At 40.0% G+C, this 23,283-nt stretch overlaps 1 protein-coding gene across 2 annotated transcripts in view; it reads right to left on the bottom strand.

Moving 5' to 3' along the window:
* Window positions 1-23,277, bottom strand: part of CSNK2A2 (casein kinase 2, alpha prime polypeptide) — a 38,002-nt gene extending 14,725 nt beyond the window's left edge. For both annotated transcript variants that reach the window (XR_001145893.1, XM_004690519.1), the window contains exons 1-5: window positions 23,168-23,277; window positions 22,259-22,370; window positions 12,742-12,843; window positions 10,576-10,626; window positions 1,738-1,797 (exon numbers count right to left, since the gene is read on the bottom strand). Coding sequence is in view for 1 of the 2 variants with exons in the window: in XM_004690519.1 (XP_004690576.1) it covers window positions 1,738-1,797; window positions 10,576-10,626; window positions 12,742-12,843; window positions 22,259-22,370; window positions 23,168-23,271 (429 nt within the window). In the remaining variant the exon portion in view is untranslated. The remainder of the gene's footprint in view (window positions 1-1,737; window positions 1,798-10,575; window positions 10,627-12,741; window positions 12,844-22,258; window positions 22,371-23,167) is intronic.
* Between the last annotated feature and the right edge of the window lie 6 nt (window positions 23,278-23,283).

Below are 23,283 nucleotides of genomic sequence, written 5' to 3'. Positions count from 1 at the left end.
GGTATTATCCACAATACCAGGGATGTGAAAAATACCCTATAAAAGGCAAAGACAGAACAAATACAGTAAGGTACTCTTTTGCTAGTCAGACTCTCTTAGAATCACTGACATACTTTAAAATTCCTTGGGGAATTATTTAAAATCTGGTATGGTTTCTGACCTTAAGCAAGTTTTTCAGGTTTCATCTGGAGTTCTAAGCCTATTAACAGAATGCATGTTCTGAATACCTCAATGCCACCTCCAGAAGGCAGAGAGGTCAACCCCTGAGTTTTCACCTGAATGAGCCTGTAAAGACCTGTATCACTGGGATGTCTTAACCTGATTCAAGGGCAACTTCTAGGTTATAAACCTTTGCCTTTGGTGTCTGGCCAAAACCTTAATACCTTAAAAAAAAAAAAACAAAAAACAAAAAAACCCACACCCAATTATGAGATTTGGATTGTAGCTCTCAAGGAGTGAGTATATGGGACTTCCTGGGAAGTACCTCCAGGAAGGGCACTAACTGGCACTGCAAACCTCATCCCCACCAAGGCCTTTAACTTTAATCTGGAGAGGGCACAGACAAGGTAGGATAAATCAAGTTCTACCTTTTCATCTTTTGTTCTTATCAATCCATAAGACTCAAAAGGGAATCCTTAAATCCTCTATAGGTGTTCTCTAATAACATGTGGTCTGTGCACCAAACCATGTGTTATGAAGAAAACACATTTACTCCATAAAGCTACTTTCTTTAAATCCCAGTTTCCTACTTTATCTTGGTCCTTTTATGTAACTGTTCACAATCCCATAAATATTTTATCTTTGCAATATTCCCTCAATAATGCCAACACCTTAGCCATTTCCACAAATCTTTTTTCAGAGATGCTTAATTGAGAGCCATAGCACCTCCACCCCCCCAACTGCATATTTATACATGCATTTTTTAGGTGGAATTCAAAGTTTTTATTACATTCTTAGTGATTATTGAAACTAAGAAAACTTAGGAAGCACTGGTCTACTCTACTTTTAAACCTTTTAACTTAAGTGTTTACCTAGGCAGAACAAAAAACACGAATTCTCCACTATGCAGTAATGCATCAGAATTTCATTCTTGGGATTACCAAGTCTCCTAGAGGATCTACCCATTAACTTTCCCTGATGTCCAAGTTAACTCGCCAGGGCTACAGGGACAGGCTAGTGGGTAAACTGTCTACTCACTAGAATGGGATTAGGTGAAATCTGCAAAAGGATGGCTTCAAATGCCAGTCATTTCTGTAAGCATGTTAGTCCACAGTGTGACACCAGTGCTCTGTTCACCAACAGCTTCTACGCTACCACCTGAATTTGGATTTGGCTACACGATCTGCTCTGGTCGAAAGGACTGTAGCAAACATGATACAAGCAAAAGCATGAAAAGTGCCTGCACACAGGTCTGCTTTCTCCTGCTCCTAGGACTATGGGAGCACCACAGGAAGTGTCCCAGACTAACTTCTTGGAGCTGAGAACACAGCTAATCCAGCTGACATTTCAGATAAGTGAAAACCCATTCTGGACCATGCTGCTTCAGTCAAGTTGACCCAAACCAAAAGACTGCTCCAGTTAACCCACAGAATTTTGAAAAAACAAATCATATAAAGACAAAAACCTCCCTAAATTCCTTGGGTATTAAAAAAAATTCTACCAAGTCTTTGGTCTCTCAAAAATTTCTCTTTTAATAAATAAGCCTGAGAAATTTTACTGTTTATGAATGGTACTTACTTTAAGTAGTTCATACATATAAAACCGGATATCAAAGTCTGTCAGGATCTGGTAAAGTTGCTGAAAACAGATTTCAGAAAACAGAGTTAGTCTTGCTGCATCCTGTAAACAAAAGATGGTCATTATTATCTGTATACATAGTGTTTAAATCACTAAGGAACCCATGACTTTTTACTACTTGATCTAGAATAAATGGAGACTAAGGACTGGTGTTTAATACTTCAGTTTCTGTAAGGAAAAAAGAAAAAGATTTCTAAGGGCAAAATATTTAAGTCAATTTGTACCTCTAAAAACTTAATGGTAGGTGATTTCAACACCCACTATTACAGTATTATGAAGATGAAGTACAAGTTGCCCAACTGACCTCAGGCCAACTGCATTTCAAACTAACCAGCCTCACTGTAGTATCACAATGCAGCTTTACTCAATCAAGTTCTGAGAGATAGCATGCATTAGCCCACATGGGTAAAACAGTGGCATAGAAGTCAGCCTGTTCATGAAAAAAATGAGAGAACATGAACTGTTACAGAGTTTTGGAGATGTTAAGAAGCTTGAAAATTTCTATTTTTTATAATTTATTTCCCCAAAACCAATTCCAAGCTGGGAAAATAGAACAACTGATGAACGTTAGGGTAAAGAAAATAGTGGATAGGGTAAAAAAGAAAAAACAAAAAGGCAGAGGAACTGAAAATAATTGCAGGCTAAACACGTAGAAATGAAGGGAGTTTTAAAAAATTTCTAAATGACAGAAATTTCAGTCCTATCAATACTTTCTAAAACGTTAATCATCACACCTTTACCAATTCATTTCATTCCTTCCTGCACTGGAAGATTCACACAATATAATCTCTCCAAGGGGCAGATAACACCACTTGCGTCTGTGCAGAAGAGGGTAAGTAAAATAACATTCACATTTTTTGGTATCTACCAAGAATGACATAAAAGAGATTAGGGCCCGCCCTGGTGGAGCAACGGGTTAAAGCACAGCGCCATGAAGCTATCGCAGCCACTGCAGCACAAATCCGAAGATCCCAGGCCAGGGAGGTGACCCACATGGTGCGGCAGAACTCTCCTGACCCGCCTGCTGCTCCCCACTCTGTCTCTGGTGAAGCCTCTCACTGCCCCTGCACCTCTGGCCTGTACCTTGGTTCTATATGCATAAATTAAAAAAAAAAAATCTTAAACAAAAAAAAGATTAGTAAAAAATGGTTCCTATATATGTGTGTATGTGTGTATGTATGGGGGAGAGGGTGAAGACATGAAAATATACATGCTCAAAAATAACAAATTTGCTAGTAATCAAACCTTACATAAATTTAAAAGAACACTGGGATTTAGTTTGTTTTTGAAATTTCCTCTTTCAAGTAAGTTATTTCTCCCTTCAGTTCTGAATATTTAACTTCGCTGCCCTCAGGCAGCAGCTCAGGGCTAGCTCAGGGTGCGAGAGTGAGGCACAGGGACTGGGGCCACAGGGGAGTGCCCCCGGCTGCTCCACCACTGGGGGCGGCCAGCCTTGGGGCTGAGCCCTTTCAGGCACAAAGGTACAAGCGTGCCACCCTGCTCATGAAAGATCGCTAGCAGAAAGCCATGCTGTTTGCTTTGCTGCAGCTCTGCACAGCAGCAAGGCGCTTCAGCTAGCCTGAGCAACCTGTGTGGAAGCAGGCCAAAGATACCATCTCTATGGCCATCAAATCACCTTCTCCTCTGAGAGGTAACAAGATCACTCCTCGAGACTCTGCCAAGTTAAACCTCAAGTCAGTAAATAGACCATAAAGGTGAAGAGAGCATTTTCTTGAAACCCTCAGATGGCTGCATTATTTTCTTTCCAGAAAACCAATACGGGCCACTTTATTATTTGGACTTTTCCCCTCAAGTAATACAGTATCTGTACCAAGCAGCTGTGTAAATGGTGTAAGATAAATGTCCTTGGACTGCACCAACACAGTATTCTAGCCATCGATGAATATCAATTTTACTTACTACAGAGAAATACTAGGTATACATAGGTTAGTATTTAAGCCTGAATATATCATTACAAAGTTCTGAATAGCAGGTTGTCATTCACTTTCATTTCTCAGATGCTCTGGGTAAGAGAAAAAATAAACTACATCTGTAATGTCTAACGACCTGTGCCTAAAGTCCAGCACTTACCAGGCCCCATGGCCTGGTCCCTGACTCCTGCAGCCCCCCAGGAGCTGCCCTTCAGACCATCCAAGCCCATGCTGGCCGCATCCATTCTTCCTTCTCCAATGTCCCTGCCTTCCCCCAAATCTGGAATGCCCTGTCCCTCTGCCTTAAGAGCCAAACCCGGCCCTCCCTGGTGGCGCAGCGGGTTAAACACAGCACTGAGAATCTAAAGCCGCTTCCGCATGAGTTCGATTCCCGCCTGTCCCGGAGGTGACCACATGGCGCAGCAGACCTCTCCTGACCCGCCCGCTGCTCCCCTCAGCAGTGTACTTCGTCGATCTGCCTGTTCTGCTCCCCACTCTGTCTCTGGTGAAGCCTCTCGCCACCCCTGAGCCTCTGGCCTGTACCCCAGTTCTGTATGCACAAATAAATAAATCTTTAAAAAAAAAAAGAGAGCCAAACCCTATCCAGGCGCCAGAGTTCTTTCTGTCCAATAAATCCCCACTGTTTATTGTCCATTTGGACAATGACACCAGAGTTAACTTTCCTCACTCAGGTACTGGCAGGGACCTCAAGTTCTTCTGTGGGGAACAATGGACTGTTTCACTTTGCCCTCACCCCAAGAATCCCAGGAAAACATCCCCACAAAGGGAGACATACACACAATGGGGACAAACAGATTATGGTAGGTGGTAGTGACCACTGTGGGGAGTCCAAGATTCTTAACTTCCCTTCCTGCAATATGTAACAGGGTCCACTGAAGAACTCAACCCAAGATCTGAGTCCTAACATACAAGGCAGAAAAGCATTTGCTTTATGTACTCCACACCATGTGTGCTCATTCTGTCTGTGCACAGAAGGTGGTCAATAAAGACCTGTCATCAATGACATTCACCTCACTGGAACAAAATAAGAACCATCTTCTGATGAACAGAAAAAATAACTAAGAGTTCGGGACAAATCAGCAAGGGAAACTTCACAAGAACCACACTTTTCTCCATTCTTAACCAGCTATGTGGAGAAGATTAGCTACCAAGGAACTGCAAAATTTGGCAGGAAGTTGCTTTGCTTACATTTTCATAAAGTGAAATATCAGAAACAAAACAAGCTTCTGCTACCAGAAGATAAAAAGCACCGAGGAAGAAACTATTCACCAATCACCTTTTGGCTCCAAAGCCTCAAACACAAGGGCATTTCCCTAGAAATCAGTTCCACCCCAGGATTACACTGCCTTCCTCGCCCCACAAGGCCTGGTGGCTATTTCCTGGGACTTTTAATTAACTTCAGAGAGTCTGAGGAAAAGGATGAACAAAAAAAAAAAAAAAAAAAAAGGGCAATGTGATACCCAGGGACTCAGGGTCTACAACCAACAGCCAGAGAGGAACGGTCTCAAGTGGCCCTCACTTCTGCTGCACACACACAGGTCTCAGACTCCAGCTCCTGTTCAGCTAGAGTCCAAGGCCTCATGTCCACTTCCCACCCCACATTTCAAGATGATTCCCAGCTAGACGTGGGGCTCACCAACAGCAAACTCTCACCCTGAACACATAATCTGCACATTCTCTGACATACATAACTCAGACTATGCCCAGAAATCCCAGAGGCCCCCATACAGGGAGAAGAAAAAGCAAGGGGAAAGGACTATACAATGAACATGAAAAGCTCTTTAACACAGTAGTTACAGTTTCAGAATTGTTAACATGTAACTCCTGATCCAGAATGAAACCAAGACCGTATTTTTAGAAATATAAGGAACTGATAGTCAAGCAAATCAAAGTTACTACAAATCACTTGAAAATGTCACTTCTTTTAAGCCTTAAGAGGACAAGTTAGGTCAATGACCTATAACAACAATAAAATTTGTTCACATGAATAAGTAAAACTACTGTCAAATCTGCTCTGCATTAATCTCAAACAGTGTTAACATGGCTTCAAGATAGCAGCTAGTCAAGGCCTATCTCTGTTGAGACTGAGACGTTCTCCACAGACCAATACAGGCCTACCATCGTTGTTAATGTATCTAGTGATATATTTTACTTATCATGTATATTCACAATTTTATTTACACTCTTGCAAAGGTATACAATACAGAGAAGCATGTTTCAACAGAAACTTTTTAACCTCAGTTACCTGGAGACTTTTGAGTTTGGGCATCTTCTATAACTCAGGTCACACTCCAACTTTTAGATGGCCTTTACATTCATTTATTTTAGACTTTTGTTCTATTACTATGCAGCCATCGACAAATTCCAAATAATCAACATCACAGAGATCATGTACAGTAGACACAGTGCTGTGAAATTAGGAATCAACACTAGAAAGATTCTTTTGAAAAACTAAAAGGATACTGAGTCATATATTTACAAATATAGTTATGAAGGTCAATACTAGGAAGCTAATTACTGAGAAAATTTTTAATATTGACACTATTGTAGATCAGATGAGACTACTTAATAGAAGTTAATGGTTATGTAAGAAAATGTCTTAATTTCACTGCCAATAGTTTTAGGGGTGAAGTATCAGGATATCCACAACCCACTTTATGACGATGAAGCAAAAAAAAAGGGATAAAAGAAGGAGAGAAACAATTAGTAATTCTTCCAGTTTTCAGTAGGTTCTTAAATTTTCAAACTGCAAAGTTTGGGAAGGAATGCTCAAATCCACAAGCTTGGAATTCATACTTCTAATTTACAAACTATCTAGAAGTGAGTTCCATAACCATGGACTGTGCGAAAATAGTGCACAATACTTCTACAGACTTAAAAGCACATTTATCAACAACCAAGAAACAAACAAACCAACCTTCATCTGACTTCTACTCCAGAAGTTAAAGGGGAAAATCAGCAAAACCTCAAGGAAGTTGAATGAAAAGTAAATATGTGAGAGGAGCAGAAACAAAAAAAGTCTGAGCAATAAAGCCAAAAGTTGGCTCTCTGAAAAGTATTACGAAGAGATCTCTAGCAAGACAGCCTTTTCTTTAAATAAGAAACAAAGAATAAAAGCAAAATGTTAAAAATGTAAAGGAAAGCAAAATTACAGACACATTAAAGTCCTCAGATAAGTCTAATAACATTATACAAAAACAAAAAAAAAAAAAAGGAAAGTGAGTAAATCCAGAAATATTATCCAAATACTCTCAAGAAAAGATAGAAACTCAGGAGAGACATTTAACTTACAGTACGTTTTAAAAGGAAAATGTAATGAAATGACGGCAATCATCTTTCAGGGCTGAACTCAAATAAAGAAAACACTCTTTGCCGATCTCTTGATTTGGGCCACATTCATGTTCCAAACGGAATACATGGTGTGAGCCAAAACTGATGGTTTGATATGAGATTGTTGAATATGTATTTTACTTTTTTTTTTTTAAAGGAAAATGTAGTTCAAAATACAGCCCTTAAGACACCTTCCTCAATCATCCCTATTTTATATAAATAGAAAGGAAAGATACCAAATTTACTGGGGGTGGGGTTTGTGTGTACGTGGGTGCTACCAGACACTAAAATCAGAATTATTTCTTAATAAAAGGAAAATATAGCTTAAAATTTATTATTAGTTGTATCAATAAAAATACTGAAAAGAAAAAAAAAATACTGAAAAGAGGGCCCTCCCTGGTGGCACAGTGGGTTAAAGCACAGCGTTAAGAAACTAAAGCCACTTCAGCATGAGTTAGACCCCCACCCCAGAGGTGACCACATGGCACAGCAGACTTCTCCTGACTTGTCCGCTGCTCCCCTTCATCAGTCTGCCTGTCCTGCACCCCACTCTGTCTCTGGTGAAATTCTCTCACCACCCCTGCAACTCTGGCTTGTACCCCAGCTCTGCAATCATAAATAAATAAATCTTTAAAAAAAAATACTGAAAAGAATGGGTTGTGGGCTTTACCACTGGTGATTCATTGCTGCTATTAAACTGGGGACAAAGTTCTGCTGAGTGATAGCTTAAAGCCTGCTAATACATGTAACAGAAAAATGGGGTAAATACCCAAACCAGTTTTCTAAGTAAGATGGACAGAGAAGAAAATAAAAAGTCTAAAGGACAGTAGCACACTGAAGCAACTGACTGTCATGTTCTACTATCTGAAGAGTTGCTCCCTGATAAGTTAATAATTTCAGTTGACTAAAATAGCATGCAAACATTAAATATTCCAAGGAGACTACCAGTTAAACAAGGTGAATAAAACATCTTTTTTGTGCCTCTTTGCCAAAGTTCCTCTAACATAACAGTCAAAGGAGTCGGGGGTGGGGGTGTGTGAGGATTAACTCTAAAGCTCTAGGAGAATGAGAGAGACAGCATTGGAAGCTGGAAGCCAGATGTCCAACTGACTCAGGCGACCAAAAAAAAGCTGAATATCCTGTTGACAGTGGAGAGGTCCAGCAGCAAACAGATTCAAATTAAAGATCACTGCAAAAGGCTTAGGAATGGTGACCCCAGGTATCACTGAAAGAGGGCAAACAGACTGAGCCAAAAACAGGAAAATGAATTTAAAACTCATTTAACAGGGGGAAATTAAGTTCAAGTTTATATGGCCACCCCTAAGCTCTCCTCAGTATGAGACCAGTAGCTGGTCTATAGCATAAAGACGAGCCTGATCATCTGCACTTTAGAGCATCATTCTGAAAGAAGAGCAGACAATGAAAAACCAGAACATTTCAGACAACTGTAATAGACAAAAACATACAGAAGAGGTATTTGGGAGGAACAGCAGAAAGGCATGAAGAAAACAATGGTCAAAAAAACCTTGCAGTGAGAAAATAGAAGATATTACATAAAACATAGAACAGAATACTATTTTTAAGAGTTCAGAGAACAAAATAGAGCGCTAAGATATGATATCTAACATTAGAATGAGTTCTAGAAAGTGAGAACAAAAAAGAAAGGGAAGAAAATCAAAGAACATTAAAAATACTTCCCCTGAAAGGGAAGAACATGAGTTTCTAGACTGAAAAAGCCCAGCAAGTGTCCAGAAGATGAAAGCGTCCTATACAAAGGCACTTTTTTGTGAAATTTCAGAAGGAAGAAGAGAAAATCTTGAAAGCTTTTGGAAAAGAAAACAAAAACAGAAAGAGATCACATGAGATGCCAGAATGTCTTCAGTGAAACAATCTCTTCAGAATTCTGGAGAAATTCTTAATTACAACCTAGAATTCTATTCCATTAAAATTAATGGGAAGATAAAATCAAGATAGCTTCAAAAATGCTAGTCCCTCCAAAATATCAATTTCCAAAGATCCTTTTAAAGGAAGTTACTACAGATTATGTCAAAACATAACCTTTGAGGGTTAAGAAAAGAGAGAAATAAGATTTCTCTAGGGAATTAAAACTTCCTGTTCACTGATTTTCAGCATATTAAATCAAGAGAGTAGCTGTCAGTTTTTGGAATAAAAGGCTTAGGTAAAATTTTATGAAAGGAAGCACAAGCATTTAAAACTTAGGGACTTCACTATGAAGCTCCATTAAACCAGTTTATAAACTTCTGCAACAGGAAAATGTTTGGTTACATTAAAGCCCGTCTCTAAGAAACACACATTCCCACTTACTACATCTCGATAAACCTGTCACTCATGGCAAAAATGTGACCAGCTACGTCTGTCAGCACAGTCCTCTACCCTCCCTGAGAAGCCTATGACAGCCAGTGCAAGAACACACATCCCCTGACTGACTCTGAAGGAGGCTACAATCACTGTTAACAGACATCAGCAAAGAAAACTGCTACACACAGGAAGTAATAAGGTACATAAAAAGTGCTTACAACTGTTGTTTTACAAGCCACAAGTCTTTATTTATTCTTTACCAAATAACCTAATTTTTGAGTAATGTTGGGGGTGATTACCTAAGAAAAATTAAATGTGAAGACAAGTTTCTTTTATTTTTAGCTGAAAGTGTCACTCCTGATAAACCAGCATCTCTTAACTGCTACTTTGAGTTTACCCTAAACTTTCATCACAAAATCACAAGTGTTTTATTCAGTGACTGCTAAAATCACCTTAAAGTTCTCTAAATACCCTGGAAATCAACACCACTATTTTGTTCTTGTACCAGTCTTCACATTATGTTCTATCATGACCAGTAAGTCTGCCCCGCCCCTCCACCCCTAAATCTTTATCAGAGGTTAAAGCTGCAGTGTTCGTTGAACAGTGATAAAAAACAAATTCATGAAAAAAAAATACTTTAAAATGATACTTTAGAAAAAAGCCTCAAGTCTGTATTAATATTCATTAAAAATAGAAGGAAACGTAAATAATCCAGGGCAGAGCTTGCTAAAGCAGGGTGATGCTTAGCTAGCCGTCCCTACCACTCGCGGTGTGGACAGCTGTGTGAGCACACTCATCCGGCAGCTCAGTCCACCCACTGCTCCTTTCCACAGGAGCCCTGTTACCCATTTCTCGCTTGCCATCAGCAATGTTGATTCCTATGAAAGGCAAAGTTAACATCTACCTAAAGCTATGCAGTCTAAACAATTGTTATAGCTTAGACCTGGACCAGCAATTATTCCCAGAATAAGCAAGGCAAGAAGTGGTAATTTCACCAAATGCAAAAACCCTAACAATTTTCTGAATCCTGTACTCACATGCTAAGGAATCTAATTTGCTATTTCCTCACCTCACTGATGACCTTCCCGGCCCTTTCTGTTTAAACTACAAACAGCACTTATTGTCACCTCCCCATCTTCCATTAGCCCCACGCCAGAAAAAGAAAGTAAATACACACCTTAAAATCTGTATTATTGATATATTCAAATACCAAAGCTGGTGTCTTTGACTGCAAAAAACAAAACAAAAAAAGAGTATTAATGTTCTTTAAGAATTCAAACAATATGCAATTTGCTTCTATTATATGCAATTTTATTATAGTGGCCCATCCCCAAATCTCATTTAAATGACAAAGAGATTCACTCTTCATGGAGAGCCTATTAAGGAAAACATCCTCTTAACATGTTATGGTATCTAGAATTTGTTTCAAAGTATACTTGTGGATGATGGAGACAGATGAAACAAAGTTGGCGAGGTCTGTTAAATGCTAAAACTGGGTGCTGTGTGCCAGGAGGTTAATTTTTTGTTTACCTTTGAAATGGTTGAAATTTTCCATAATAAAGGTTCTTATTCTGACTAACCCATCAATGAGCCTGGCATGTTATATGATGGTTTGCACTGCACTGTCCCAGTTTGCCAACTATAAAGGAGGCACTTAGCAAGTGCCAGCTGAGTCAGATACAGTTGACTGAGTTATCGCCAAGTCCTGGAAATCTATCATACACTTTTCTCCAGGACCCAAAAGGAAAACATAACATAAAACTACTGTGTTGACTAGAGACCATTAGAGAATATCTCCCCCTACAAAGCAAATGTGTTGTCCGTTCCCCACCGCCACAAAAAAAAAAAAAAAAAAAAAACACCAAGGATTTTCAGTGCACTGTCTTTAATGTAACAAGTACAAAATGTTCAGTATTTCCTTGTCTAAGTCCAGACATTCTAATGTCAGGTTTCCTTTAGTTGAAGGAAATGAATGCTAACTGGCAAAATAAGCTCTCAAAATTGGGAGAAGAGCAAGGCTTAAGTTAAGAGAAAGAAAGGAAAACCGCCTGAAGCCTTTAGAGTTGGGATGGTCAGCTCAAGGAAGCAGGTGAAAATTACTCAGGAAACAGGCCAGTGTTCACACACAGGGCTATGCCAGGACAAACTGCAGTCCCGGTCAAGGGGCTTCACCAGCCCATTGTTCAAAGAGTTTCATCAAGAACATCAATGGTATCAAGCAAACCTGTTCCCCCTACAAGTTAGGGAAAAGGGGGTCCCGTTGGTTTGAATCTACTGTACTTTACTTATCTCACGTATCATATAAAACGCATGTACTTTAAGCAATAAATTACAATATTATTAAGACAGTTATCATTAGGTTCTGTGAATGCAACAACAACAAAAAAGGCACAATGAGACGTTCCTGGTATGATACTGCACACTGCTCATACCGCCAGCCATCTGCAAAGAGTTAGTCATTGAAGAATTAATTTCAAGTCAATTTTTAATACCAGTTAGAAGGAATCTAGCACACAGCATCCTTCTCAATCTTTCAGGATCCAAAAGGAAGGCCTTTCCTTAATTTTCAGCTAGGCAATGCTATACAGCCTTGGGAAAATTAGTCACATCTTGATGGACTTCAGTTTTCTTACTTGTACAATGTGACAGTGTGGACAACAATAGTACCTGCCCCAAGGGGTCGTCATGAGGGTTAGATGACTTGATACAGTTAAACAGTCAAAATAACGTGTCAAGCATGCTAGCCTCTGCATCGTGAGGGTGTCTTAGCAGACATAAGCAAAGACTTAACTTCTTAAAGTTTGATCAGGCAGAATGGGGAGATCTGAGGTAGAACAAGTGGATAACAGAAATGGGGTAGGAAGTGGGAGTCTTCAACCTCAGCTAATCATAAACCCTGGAGGTTAAATTACTCCCCAAGGACAGAAAGTTAAAGGGCACATGTAAAAAGAAGAAAAAGCGTTTTAGCAAAAATATTTTGGTGGTACCTACAAAGTGAGTCCTACCGGCAGGGGCAGTTGTTAGAGACTAGCACTCACGAGAGACAGCAAGGGCAGTATCTGACGGGGCCTCTGGGGAGATGAGGTTGTGCCACCTGCTCAGCTCTAGGCCAGATGTTCATGCAGAGACAGTCAATATTTCCTTGTGCAAACCCAATTTTAAAATACCAGGCTTACTTAAGTGAGGTTAAAGCTAGCAGGCAGTAAAAAATGACTTCAAAATTGGGAGAAAGGCAGGGGGATTTAAAGAGCGATGCATCTAGTTGTTTCTGGGCTAAATCAAAATAAGGAATCCTTTCATTATTTTGTGACCAAGAATCTCATCACCCTCCCCAGGTACTTACCACAGGGTCCTTCACGGTATCAATCAACTTAATAATATTTGTGCCACCACGGAGGTTCTCCAGAATCTTAACCTCTCGTTTTATCTTCTTTTTCTTCACTGGCTTAAATACATAAGAGAAATCAGAGATGAGACTTCTTTTGAAGTTAATAAACAAAACTTTAAAACAATGTTAGCTAATCAAATAAATAATATGCCATTTTGTACACTGTGCTAAAGAGCATGTCTAAATTAGAAGAGAAAAATACTGAGGTAAAGTGGGTCCACCCGTCAGAATCTTAAGGATTAAGTTAAATAATTCACAGACTAAAATAGCTTAGGTCTCAAGCCTTTAAGTAGTTACTTTTAGGGTACTTAAAATTTTGGAACACCCATGTCATACTTTAAAAATAAAATGCTTACTAGATAATTGCCAAATAGAAAATGTTACAGCTTTGAACAGCTGTATATTAGGAACTCACAAATGGAAAAACTGAAACAAAATGAAGAGACACCTGCTCTTCCAATGAGCTACATGTCACTCTGTCTTCCAGGAGTGAAGACCCGTATACTGACATCAAGTCACAAACTTGTTTCCCAGCTGCTGGCTCCCATTTCCTGCCACCACTCCCATTTCCTTAAAACTAGAATCTGAACTCAGCAAAGAGCCAGGACATTTCCCAAATGATCCCATTCTAAAGCAAGAGATACTGGATAAGCCAGAGGTAACCAATCTTTGATACAGTCTAAAATCCCTGCTACCGGCTAACCTTTCAATACATTGGATAGACGAACTAAAAGTGTGAATGCAGCAGTATAGATGCTATTTCTTGTCTTAAATGGGCTAGAGAGTTTGAAGAAGAATACAAGTAGTTCGGGGGGGAGAGGGAGGAAAAAGCACATCAAAATCAGTTATGCTTTAAAAAGCACTTCAGAAGAGTGACTGGCACATTGTAAGCACTCAGTAAATGACAGTTTTTTTACTTTCAAAATCTGAGTTAGGAATAAATCAATTTTATCCATATAGACCTTTTATGTAGTAAAATCAGCTATGCTGAACTTTTTTTTTTTTTTTTTCCCAATGTCACATAGCTAACACTAAAGAGTGGGAGGCAGGATTCAAATCTAAAAAGTCTCACTCTTAGCTACTGTGCTTTCGTTTTCCAAGTGTGGCTATGGTGAGAAACAGCTAAGGAAAAGGAGTATGGCAGCACCGAGGCACTGTTACAACAGCACAAGCAAAGAGAGGCCAGCAGATTTGCTTTTGCTTTGAAAAAAGATTTAAAAAGACTGTTTCTGGGGGTGGTAGGAAGGAGAAGAAAAAAAACATGTACATATGCCAGAGAAACCTTACTCTTTTTGGTCACTAAGTTACAGCTTTGAACACACAATAAACAGAGAAGGAGATTATGAAACGCACAGCACCTGCATCACCTACAACAAGGCGCTCAGCAGACCCTGGAATCTGCCACCGTTATGCCCACTCCCCCGCCAGGGCAGCCAGGAGAGCTGACTTGGCTACTGTGTCTCCTTCTCCATCTCCATATAGGCATCTTACTCTTACTTTCTTCCCTTTTCCATAATTATTGCACAATTTCAATGCTTTGGAAAGACAAAATGCTCAAGCATGACAAAATGCTCAAGCATGAAGCACAATGGGACCAAAAGAGTAAGAGGACAGACTACACAGAATGTCACAGTATCCTTAAACTGAAAAAATGTCAATGTCCTCATACACACAGACTAGATTTAAAAAAATAAGACAACACGTGATGTAGAGTTTTCTTTTTCTATAAAGAACATAAAGACAAATAAGAGCAGGGGCTCTTGACTAGCTAGCAGCACTGACCAAGGCTACTTTTGGGGGGTCTGTCTGGCCAGGTGACAACAGGGCAGCAGAACATGCCTGGTCATGCAGCACCGTGAGGCTGCGTGAGAAGCTGTTTTTAGGAACAGTCCCAGGTAGGGATGGCTGCAATTTCCTCTTAGCTGCTTCAATAAAAAAAGTACAATAAATTATATATGTAGTATTACATAAAAAAGTGAGGAAGGGGCTAAGAGAAAGATAAAATAAATGTTAACCTTTGAGGACACAAAAACATTAATTCAAAAGGACAACTGCATCCCTATGTTTGCTGCAGCACTACTTACAATAGGTAAATCCTGGAAACAATCCAAAGGCCCCAAACTAGATGACTGGATCAAGATGTGTCTATATACACAGTGGAATACTACTCAGCAATCAAAAAAGATAAACACATGCCATTCACAGCAACATGGATGCAGCTGGAAAGGATCATGCTCAGTGAAATAAGTCAGAAGGAAGATGAAATATCAAGTGGTTTCACTTATATATAGGAGAAATTTAAGAGAACAAATAAGACGGGGGGGGGGGAGTGTACTGTTATTACAATACAACAAAACAAAACAAAAACAAGGCAATTATAAACCAGAGAGATCCGAGGATCCGGGGCACAGAGAGGGATCAGAAGGAGGGAGGGATATGGGGGACTATAGTGATGATGGGTGGGCGAAGTTGGGGACGGGGAATGAACATTATTTTAAAATGAGCAATAATGTAAACAGACACATAAATAAAAAATTTTAAATGTTAACCTTTGAGAAACGTGGGTGTAAGATACATGACAATTCTTGCAACTTCTGCAAGTCTAAAATGTCAAAAAGTTAAAACTAAAAGCCAGCTATTATATCTATAAATTCAGCCAATACTACCAGTAGATTCAATATAAGAAGCCTAGGGTTGATAGAAATATTATTATAGGTCTGTGGGAGTGGTAACAGAGGCTTTTTTCAAAGAAAAAAAGGTAAAAAAAAAGCCAGAAGTCTGTATGCACCCAAAACCCTCTTCTCCTAACAGTGAGACACTACCAGGGGTAACCTAGTGAGCTCTTTATGACACGGTGCCTTATAAAGCCTCGCTTTGCTCCCCTGCTACACAGCAACAGGTCAATCAAGCCCATTGTTCCAGTTAAAGCTGCGAGGTCTCTCATCACGTCTAAAGGTAGCTTAAGGAGCCAACGGGAAGCATATTTTGCTGCCTGATCATACCTGGCCAAAGTCCCAAACTAGAGACTTGGGAAAGCAGAACAATTTGAAGTGACAGGACAACGAGTGATGCAGTAGCTGGAGCCCTTATGGACTGACAAAAAAACAAGACACTGAGATTAAGGAAAGGGGCCTCAGACCAGGACGCTCCTTTTATTCCACCACCTGTCGGCCTTAGTGTATTCCTTTGAAGTTGGAAGACACTCCAGGAGCTACCCAAAGAGTTCTCAGGGAGTGAAAACGATCATTTCAATGGTCACAAAAAGTATCAGAGAGAAATTTGGGAGGACCCTTAGGAAGCTGATGAAAACAGATCATGGCTTTTAAAGGAATAAGGATGCTCTGACCACCCAGACCAGCATTTACACCAGCCACCAATTAAAGTAGAGAAATTATACTTATTTCCATGCAAGCAAGAAAATCACCCTCAGCTAAGGCTCGTTTATTCTAATCTAGAGAATGTGTTTAAAAGATTCTATCAGTTTAGCTGTTTACCAATTTTTTAAAAAGTCAATCTTATAGATGAAATGGAAAAAGCTAAAAAACAACAATCCCCAAAATCAGAAACAAGAAATATTTACTGATGGGCTACTTGGAAAGATGGAGTACTAGTGATAAAGTACTAATCTGTTCTATTTATTTACTCAAACACTAAAAAAAAAAAAGCCAGATCTAAGAATGATTTCAACTACGAACATTTAATTGTAACTGAATTTGCAAACTAACTTCTACCAAAGGCATGAGCTTACAACCTCAATAAATCACAGCAAATATTAACAGGAAAAGTACCATTAATATTTTCTCCCCAAGCACAACTGTATTGATAATCCAGACAGGCAAGAAGACAAGAATATGGCTCAGAACTTTCAAATATGAGATTACTTTGATTCCATTACCCAAACCATGATTGCTTCACTAAGAAGCTGATTTCATCACCAGCAACAAATGACGACAATAATGGCTGTGAAGCACATAGGGAAGAGTAGGAAAGAAAGCTCAGCCCGGGCTAGGGCATCTACGTTCCTACCTTGCTTAGCTCTGAAATCCACAGCAACTGACCTAAATATAAACATCAGTGCAAATTTTATTTCTTCACCACAACTCTCCCTCTAATCTTCTAAGTCTCAACTTTCCAACTGCACTGTCAAATTCTTGAAGGCAGCAGTTAATTCTCAGCAGTTAATTCTTTTTTCTTTTTTTTTTTTAAATTTAAAAAGGGGAAGTAAGTAGCCTCTCTTAAATCTCATAAGAGAAAGTAAGTGTTCTTCCTACTATTGGCTCTGGCCTCTAACATCACCTATTTGGACCAACTGAAATAGTCTGAACTACATTTTATTGCCTTCTAAGTGCCAGGCACGGATGGTAATGTCTTTAGTCCACATTTTATAGTATTCTGACACAGGAACTAGTTTTATGCCAGGACAGAGGCAGGCATTTAAATAACTGCTCATAGAGTTGAAATTAACATCCGAAGCCAGGCAGCGCAATTTCAGGACGACATTCTCTCAGGGAAAAAAACCATTTTGCAGATGACTAACACACTTTCATCCACTTGCCTACTGTCTATTTCTAGCTCACTGATTCCCCGACCACTTCTGGAGTCAAGAAGAAAAGTAAACCCATTTTACAGATGAGAAAACCAAGTGAGTATAAATGGACACACTGATTCTAGAACCCAAGGCTTCTGCCCTCTACACACAGCACTTCTCATATTGTTAACACCCTAATTATGAGGTGACAGACCCTACAATTCAGCTTCAATTAGCTTCTGTGGCCTATCTCTACACATGAAAATAGGTACTCTACCAAAATATTCTTTTCAAACATGGGTGACTCTCCAATAAACAAACACAGGAAAAGGATAAAAGTGTTAAACCAGAAATCTGACCAAGCAATCGTGATGAGACTTGAATAAACTGTATGGATTAAAAAAGTATAAAAATGCTAGTTACCTCAAACCAGGAAACTAAAGTAACATCTTCCTTATGTGTTAAACAGGTTGCTGTGAATACAAATCAAAGTCTGAGTTCCAACAACTCTGTGGACTGTCAGATATTCCAGATTTCAACTAGCAACTCAAGTTAATTTCATCTGACTTGTAATGAGTGTCAATCCTGCTAGGCCAGTGCTGGCCATCAGGTCAGCCAGCCAGCAAATGTCCTAACTGCTCCCCACATCAATCTTCTTCCATCAAGAAGGGCCTAAGCCTAGTGTCTCCACCTGCTATCTGTGCACCTCTGAGCAGCCACTGGATAGAATGCTCTCATAGGGTCTTTTGGGTTTGGCTGTAAAAGAGGTATTTCACTTCTAAAGACTTCTATGCTCGTATACTCTGCAATTCTGTTTCACATAGGTTAACCACATTTTCAATCTCCGTCCCCACAACCACAGTATTAGAAATAGTACTAATAACTTAGTTCACACATGGTTTTTAAAATTTATGTTATTGTTAATACTTGTGTATTTTTATTTATATATGGATACAAGAACTGGGGTATAGGCCAGAGGTGTGGGGTGAGAGGATTCACCAGAGACAGAGTGGGGAGCTAAATAGATAGATCTACTGAAATACACTGCTGAGGGAGGGAACCAGTGAAACAGGAGAGGTCTGCTGTGCCATGAGAGTCACTTCGCCAGTCCGGGATCGAGCTCAAGCTCAAGCTGCAGTGGTTGCGGAGTTTCATAGTGCTGTGCTCTAATCTGCTGCACCACCAGGGTGGCCCATAGTGTTTTTCATTTTTATACCCTTAAGGCATCTGGGGAAACTAGAATTCACATCAATTGAAGCAAATTAATACTACTGTCTAGCTTCAGGAAGGTGATGTCTTTCTTAGCACACATGGCTAAGTAAGTAAACAGAGGGTAAAATGCCCACCAGCTGAGAAAGGAGAAATAAAGGAGGAATCATCCTTGTGATAAAATCCAACAGTCATAGGCTCACTATCTACTAACAAGGAACTATAATCAGCAGTCAAATGATCCCTCCTTTAATACTATCTTCTGACAGCACAAAACATTTTAACTATCTACAAGTATACTAAACATGCTTAAAAAACAAAGTTGTATTACCATTACTCTTTGTGCTAAGCTTGAAAATTACTTTCTGAGGAAAAAAAAGGACATCCAGGTTCTTTAAACCGAGACTATCACCAGTAAGCCTTGGATGAGAATTTTATGAATTTTATGAACACAGGTTCATAAAACTAGAAGTTTGTTTTTTCTTTTTTAAATACAATATTGTCCTTAACTTCTATTTAGGAAATAGTAGTTTAATATGAAGATTTCCAAGGCCGCAGAAGGTGGTTGAAATCCACACATAGGTGGTATGCAAATTATGCTGAATGTTGTCCAAATGGCCAAATTCTTTTATTTCTGTGTACACTCTCAGAAGAGGTAGTACAGAGGAACTGAAAGTTGATTTTCAAAATCAAAAGATGAAAAAGAAACTTCAGGCACTAAAGTGACTTTCTGTCCTGCTATATTAAACTTTATCATTCCCCCCTTTCTTTTCCGCTCAAAACAGTTTCTGTCAAAAAAGATAAAACCAGGCCCTCCCTGGTGGTGTGACAAGTTAAAGCACAGCACTCTGAACCTATCACAGCCACTGCAGCATGAGTTCGAGACCAGGCCAGGGAGCTGACCCATCTGCTGCTCCCCTCAGCAGTGTATTTCAGCACATCTGCCTGTTCTGCTTCCCACTGTCGCTGGTGAATCCTCTCACCACCCATCCACCCACCCCCACCTATGGCCTGTACCCTAGTTCTATATGCATAAAAATAAATGTTAAGAAAAAAATTATTAAAAAAAAGAAAACCTCCCTACTGACAGGAAAGCTCTATGACTTTGGCCTCAGGATTTTACTTCCCAACAGACAATAAAATTTTGCTCACAATTTGTTTTTTATAATATAATAGTTTATTTTTACATCATTTTGTGCCTTTTTCCATCTCAGTTGTAATCCCCATGGGCTTCCTTCCCATCACCAAATCACTCGTGTGCTATCACCATAGTTTGCTCACAATTATTAAATTCCTACAACTTAATAACCCCAAATGTTTTCTGATCAATAAAGTACTTCCAAATCTGGGTAAATTAATTGATATGAAATTCTTATGGTCATTCATCTTACCTAATAATGTCCATATACTAGAAAAGATTGAGTGAAAATGTTACTAACCAAAAAGAAAGACAGCTCCTGTCTCCAAGGACTAAACTCTCTATATTGATCACTTCCAAATTAATGCACAAGTTCCTTTCTGCTGCTCAAAGTAGCCCTATAGGAAGCTTCTTTTAGATTCCTTCAAATCACGAATTGCTGGTACTCTGCTAAGAACCTAATTTCCTATGACCAAATATCACAATAGCAGATATTAATCATAAGTAGGGGAGCACAAATCTGGGTGAAGACTTACTGCTTTAAAAAATAAGAGACTTTTCATCTACTTTAATTCATTCTGTCAAAACAAAGAGAAAACCACAACAATGCCATTAATAGTTTCTTGCCCCAATCTTTAGACAGGAACAAATTTTTGATGAAAATGCCACAGGGCTTTAAAAAACAGAAAGGAATGACTTTTCATCGCTGGAAATGAGGTGGTTCCGGCTGCTCCCTGAAAGGAACTCGTGTCAAAGAAATAACACTTCAGTAACTCGAGCATCAAAGGGGCACCCCAAGTCTTATTTCAGAGCACTAGATCATACCCTGTGCTCAAACAGAATCTTATAAGCCAATGCTAAAATAAGTGGTAAGAGACAGGAAGAAATAGGAGCTCTGGCTGAGGAGCAATTCCCCAGGATAGTAGACATGTTAGACAAATTTCTTTGTGTCTATGTTTCTCATTTGTAAAAATAACCTACAGTGTCCATAATCAGTGCCCTAAACAAAACCTGTGACTCTCTGGAGCAGAAGAAAAACCATTCAGCAATGGAATCTATGAAGTTCTCTAGGAAACCAAAGAGCAACGTGATGCTTTCCTAAAAACGACCATGTTGCTACATACACCTGAATGCTGTTCCTTTCGATGACACCACAGGAAGTCGCACACTTCTACAAATGTTGCCACTCCACAAAAGTTTAGGCCTTTTTCTGGAACTGCTTTCAACTCAACAATTCAGTCTTGTGAATGCACAGTGGTAGAACATGGACATTCCCAATTTCAATTTCCTAGAAATACTTAGCAGTTTATATTAAAAACATTTATGTTTTCATATATAAAAGAAAGAATTGTATGGCTTCCCAGGTGACTTCTCTTGAAAGGAACATTTCTTTAAGTATTTATGCTTATTAAGAAAAAAAAAAAGACCGCATGACTTTTGAAGATACAATTTGTATTTAGAGAAGCGGGGAGTCAAACTTCACATCTTCAACATAATTCCTCATATCTCATTCTCATGTGCTTCTAACAGCACAAACAACTGTGCCTGTTGCTATAGCAATTCTACTTCATCACCAGGCCAGAGTGGATCACTTTTTCAAAATGCAACTTTCTGACAGTGTACACCTGACTCCTCATGTTAAGCTTGGAAACAGAGGGCCTGATTCCAAACTCAAGATAAGACGAAGCTTCTCAACACATTCTTATTCACAGAACTTCTACAGACTGGCCACATCCATGTAAGTCAATGTGTTTGTATCATCCTTTGGTCTTTTTAACCTTCCCTAAAGGACAAGCACACACATTAAATGTCCTGGCAATGACAAAGACCCTAAAAAGAGCCTAAGAATTACCTTTTAGTACACGCTACACAACACTGTTAAAGCTACACAACTAGTTAGTTACCTGAAGGAGAATTCAGTCAAGTCTTTACGCTCATTAAGATCATGTTTTCATGCAACAGATGACAAAAGATGTATTATGAACAAACTTAGGCCGCTAAACCAGTTTTAGACGATTAAGTCACTTTTGTTCCGATTAGTTCAGTGATTGAGTATATTCCTCTCCTGTTCCTAATTTCACTTGTACTAGCTGATAATCCAACAACAAATCTTGCCAGCGCTAATGGTTCACTATATCCATCTCACCTGAAACTTTTATTCGCCCAAGTAGAAACAAATGGTATTGACTGTGTTCCCTTCCACCTGGACTTCAAACTCATCCTCGAAGCTATTCCACTTTTTCCCCAACTGTATGGAATAACATGGACCGCTAACAGTACTCAAGAATCCCTCAGACTGATGGGATCTTCAAGAAAAGGCTTTTCTTTTTCTGGAAACCTACTCGTTGTCCCTTTGAAACTCATTAATTTCATTTTAGAAGAGGGATGTTCCTGAACTATCATCCTTAGAATTGAAAGAGGTCTGCCTATTTTCTTGAAAGTTCACAGGAAACTGGGGTAGAGGAAGTGATGGAGGAATGTGAGACAGAAGATCACAAAAAGAGCTTATTCTGTTCATTCTAGAATGTGGCTGGGATCATTTATTTAATTCTTCTGACCTGTAGGAAAAAATTTAACGCCACTCAAAAGACACTCACCTTGAGAATTTTTACCACCACTCTCTCATTGTTAGTGATGTTAATGGCCTCAAATACTTCACTATACTTTCCCCGACCAAGTTTTCGAACCAGTTGGTAATCATCTTGATTACTGTGAAAGGAAAGCGGGAGACATAAATGCCAGGACTCCGGATTAACCAAGTCTATGCCCACGAAACATCCCCATGCAGCCACTGTATTAATCAAGCACTTGGAAGCATCTATACATCACGCCACAACTCATTCCCTAAATGAAAGCGCGACCATAACTTGGCTCCCTTCGCTCTGCAGAACTCCTCACCTAATTGGTTCCTCAGAACCTGGGGAGATGCGGTAGAAGGGACCGCTCTGAGCCAATCTGGAGGGGTGAGCCCCGCATCCAGCATCCAGCGTGGAGATTGAGAGGTGCCCCTCTGCCCAGAGCTCCTCAGCACCTGCCTGATTTCACACCCTGAAGGTAGACAGAGCCTGCTTGGAGAATCAGGATGTCTTAAAAAAATTGCCTCCCACCCAGTCTCATTTCAAAAGACTAAAAAGGCAGGGAATTTTAATAGCTCAAGAGGCCAGCTGTTGACTTCCCACCCCAGGAAAAACCCAAGAGTAAGGAGGAAGGGCTGCTTCCTCGCTTCCACCAAGCTCTGGGCCCTGGCCCCACACCTTCTGCCCCCAAAGAAAGCATTCCGTGGGGTAAAGGGGGAGTGGGGTGCGCAAAGCGAGGAAAGAGGGAAGAGAATGGGGGAGAGGGAGGCGAAGACATGTGCGAGACGGGGTACTCCTCCCACCCGAGACCCGAAAGCGCCAGCCCCGCTGAGAGACCCACAGGGGAACCCGTGCGGTTTGCGCTGGGGGGCAGCGGGCGGGCGAGGGGGGGGCGGTCAGCGGGTCCACGGGGTGCGGCGGTGGCTTTACCCCCAGCTCGGGACGTGAGACTCGTAGTCCCAATATTCGCGGCTCCTCAGGCTGTTCACCTCGGCGTAGACCCGGGCCCTGCTGCCCGCGGCCGGGCCGGGCATGGCGGGCGGGAC

Source organism: Condylura cristata, unplaced genomic scaffold, assembly GCF_000260355.1.
Source record: "Condylura cristata isolate star-nosed mole 26May11 unplaced genomic scaffold, ConCri1.0 scaffold00028, whole genome shotgun sequence".
Lineage (NCBI taxonomy): Eukaryota > Metazoa > Chordata > Mammalia > Eulipotyphla > Talpidae > Condylura > Condylura cristata.
Note: the sequence above shows the minus strand (reverse complement) of the source record. Positions and strands in the feature narration are given on the sequence as shown.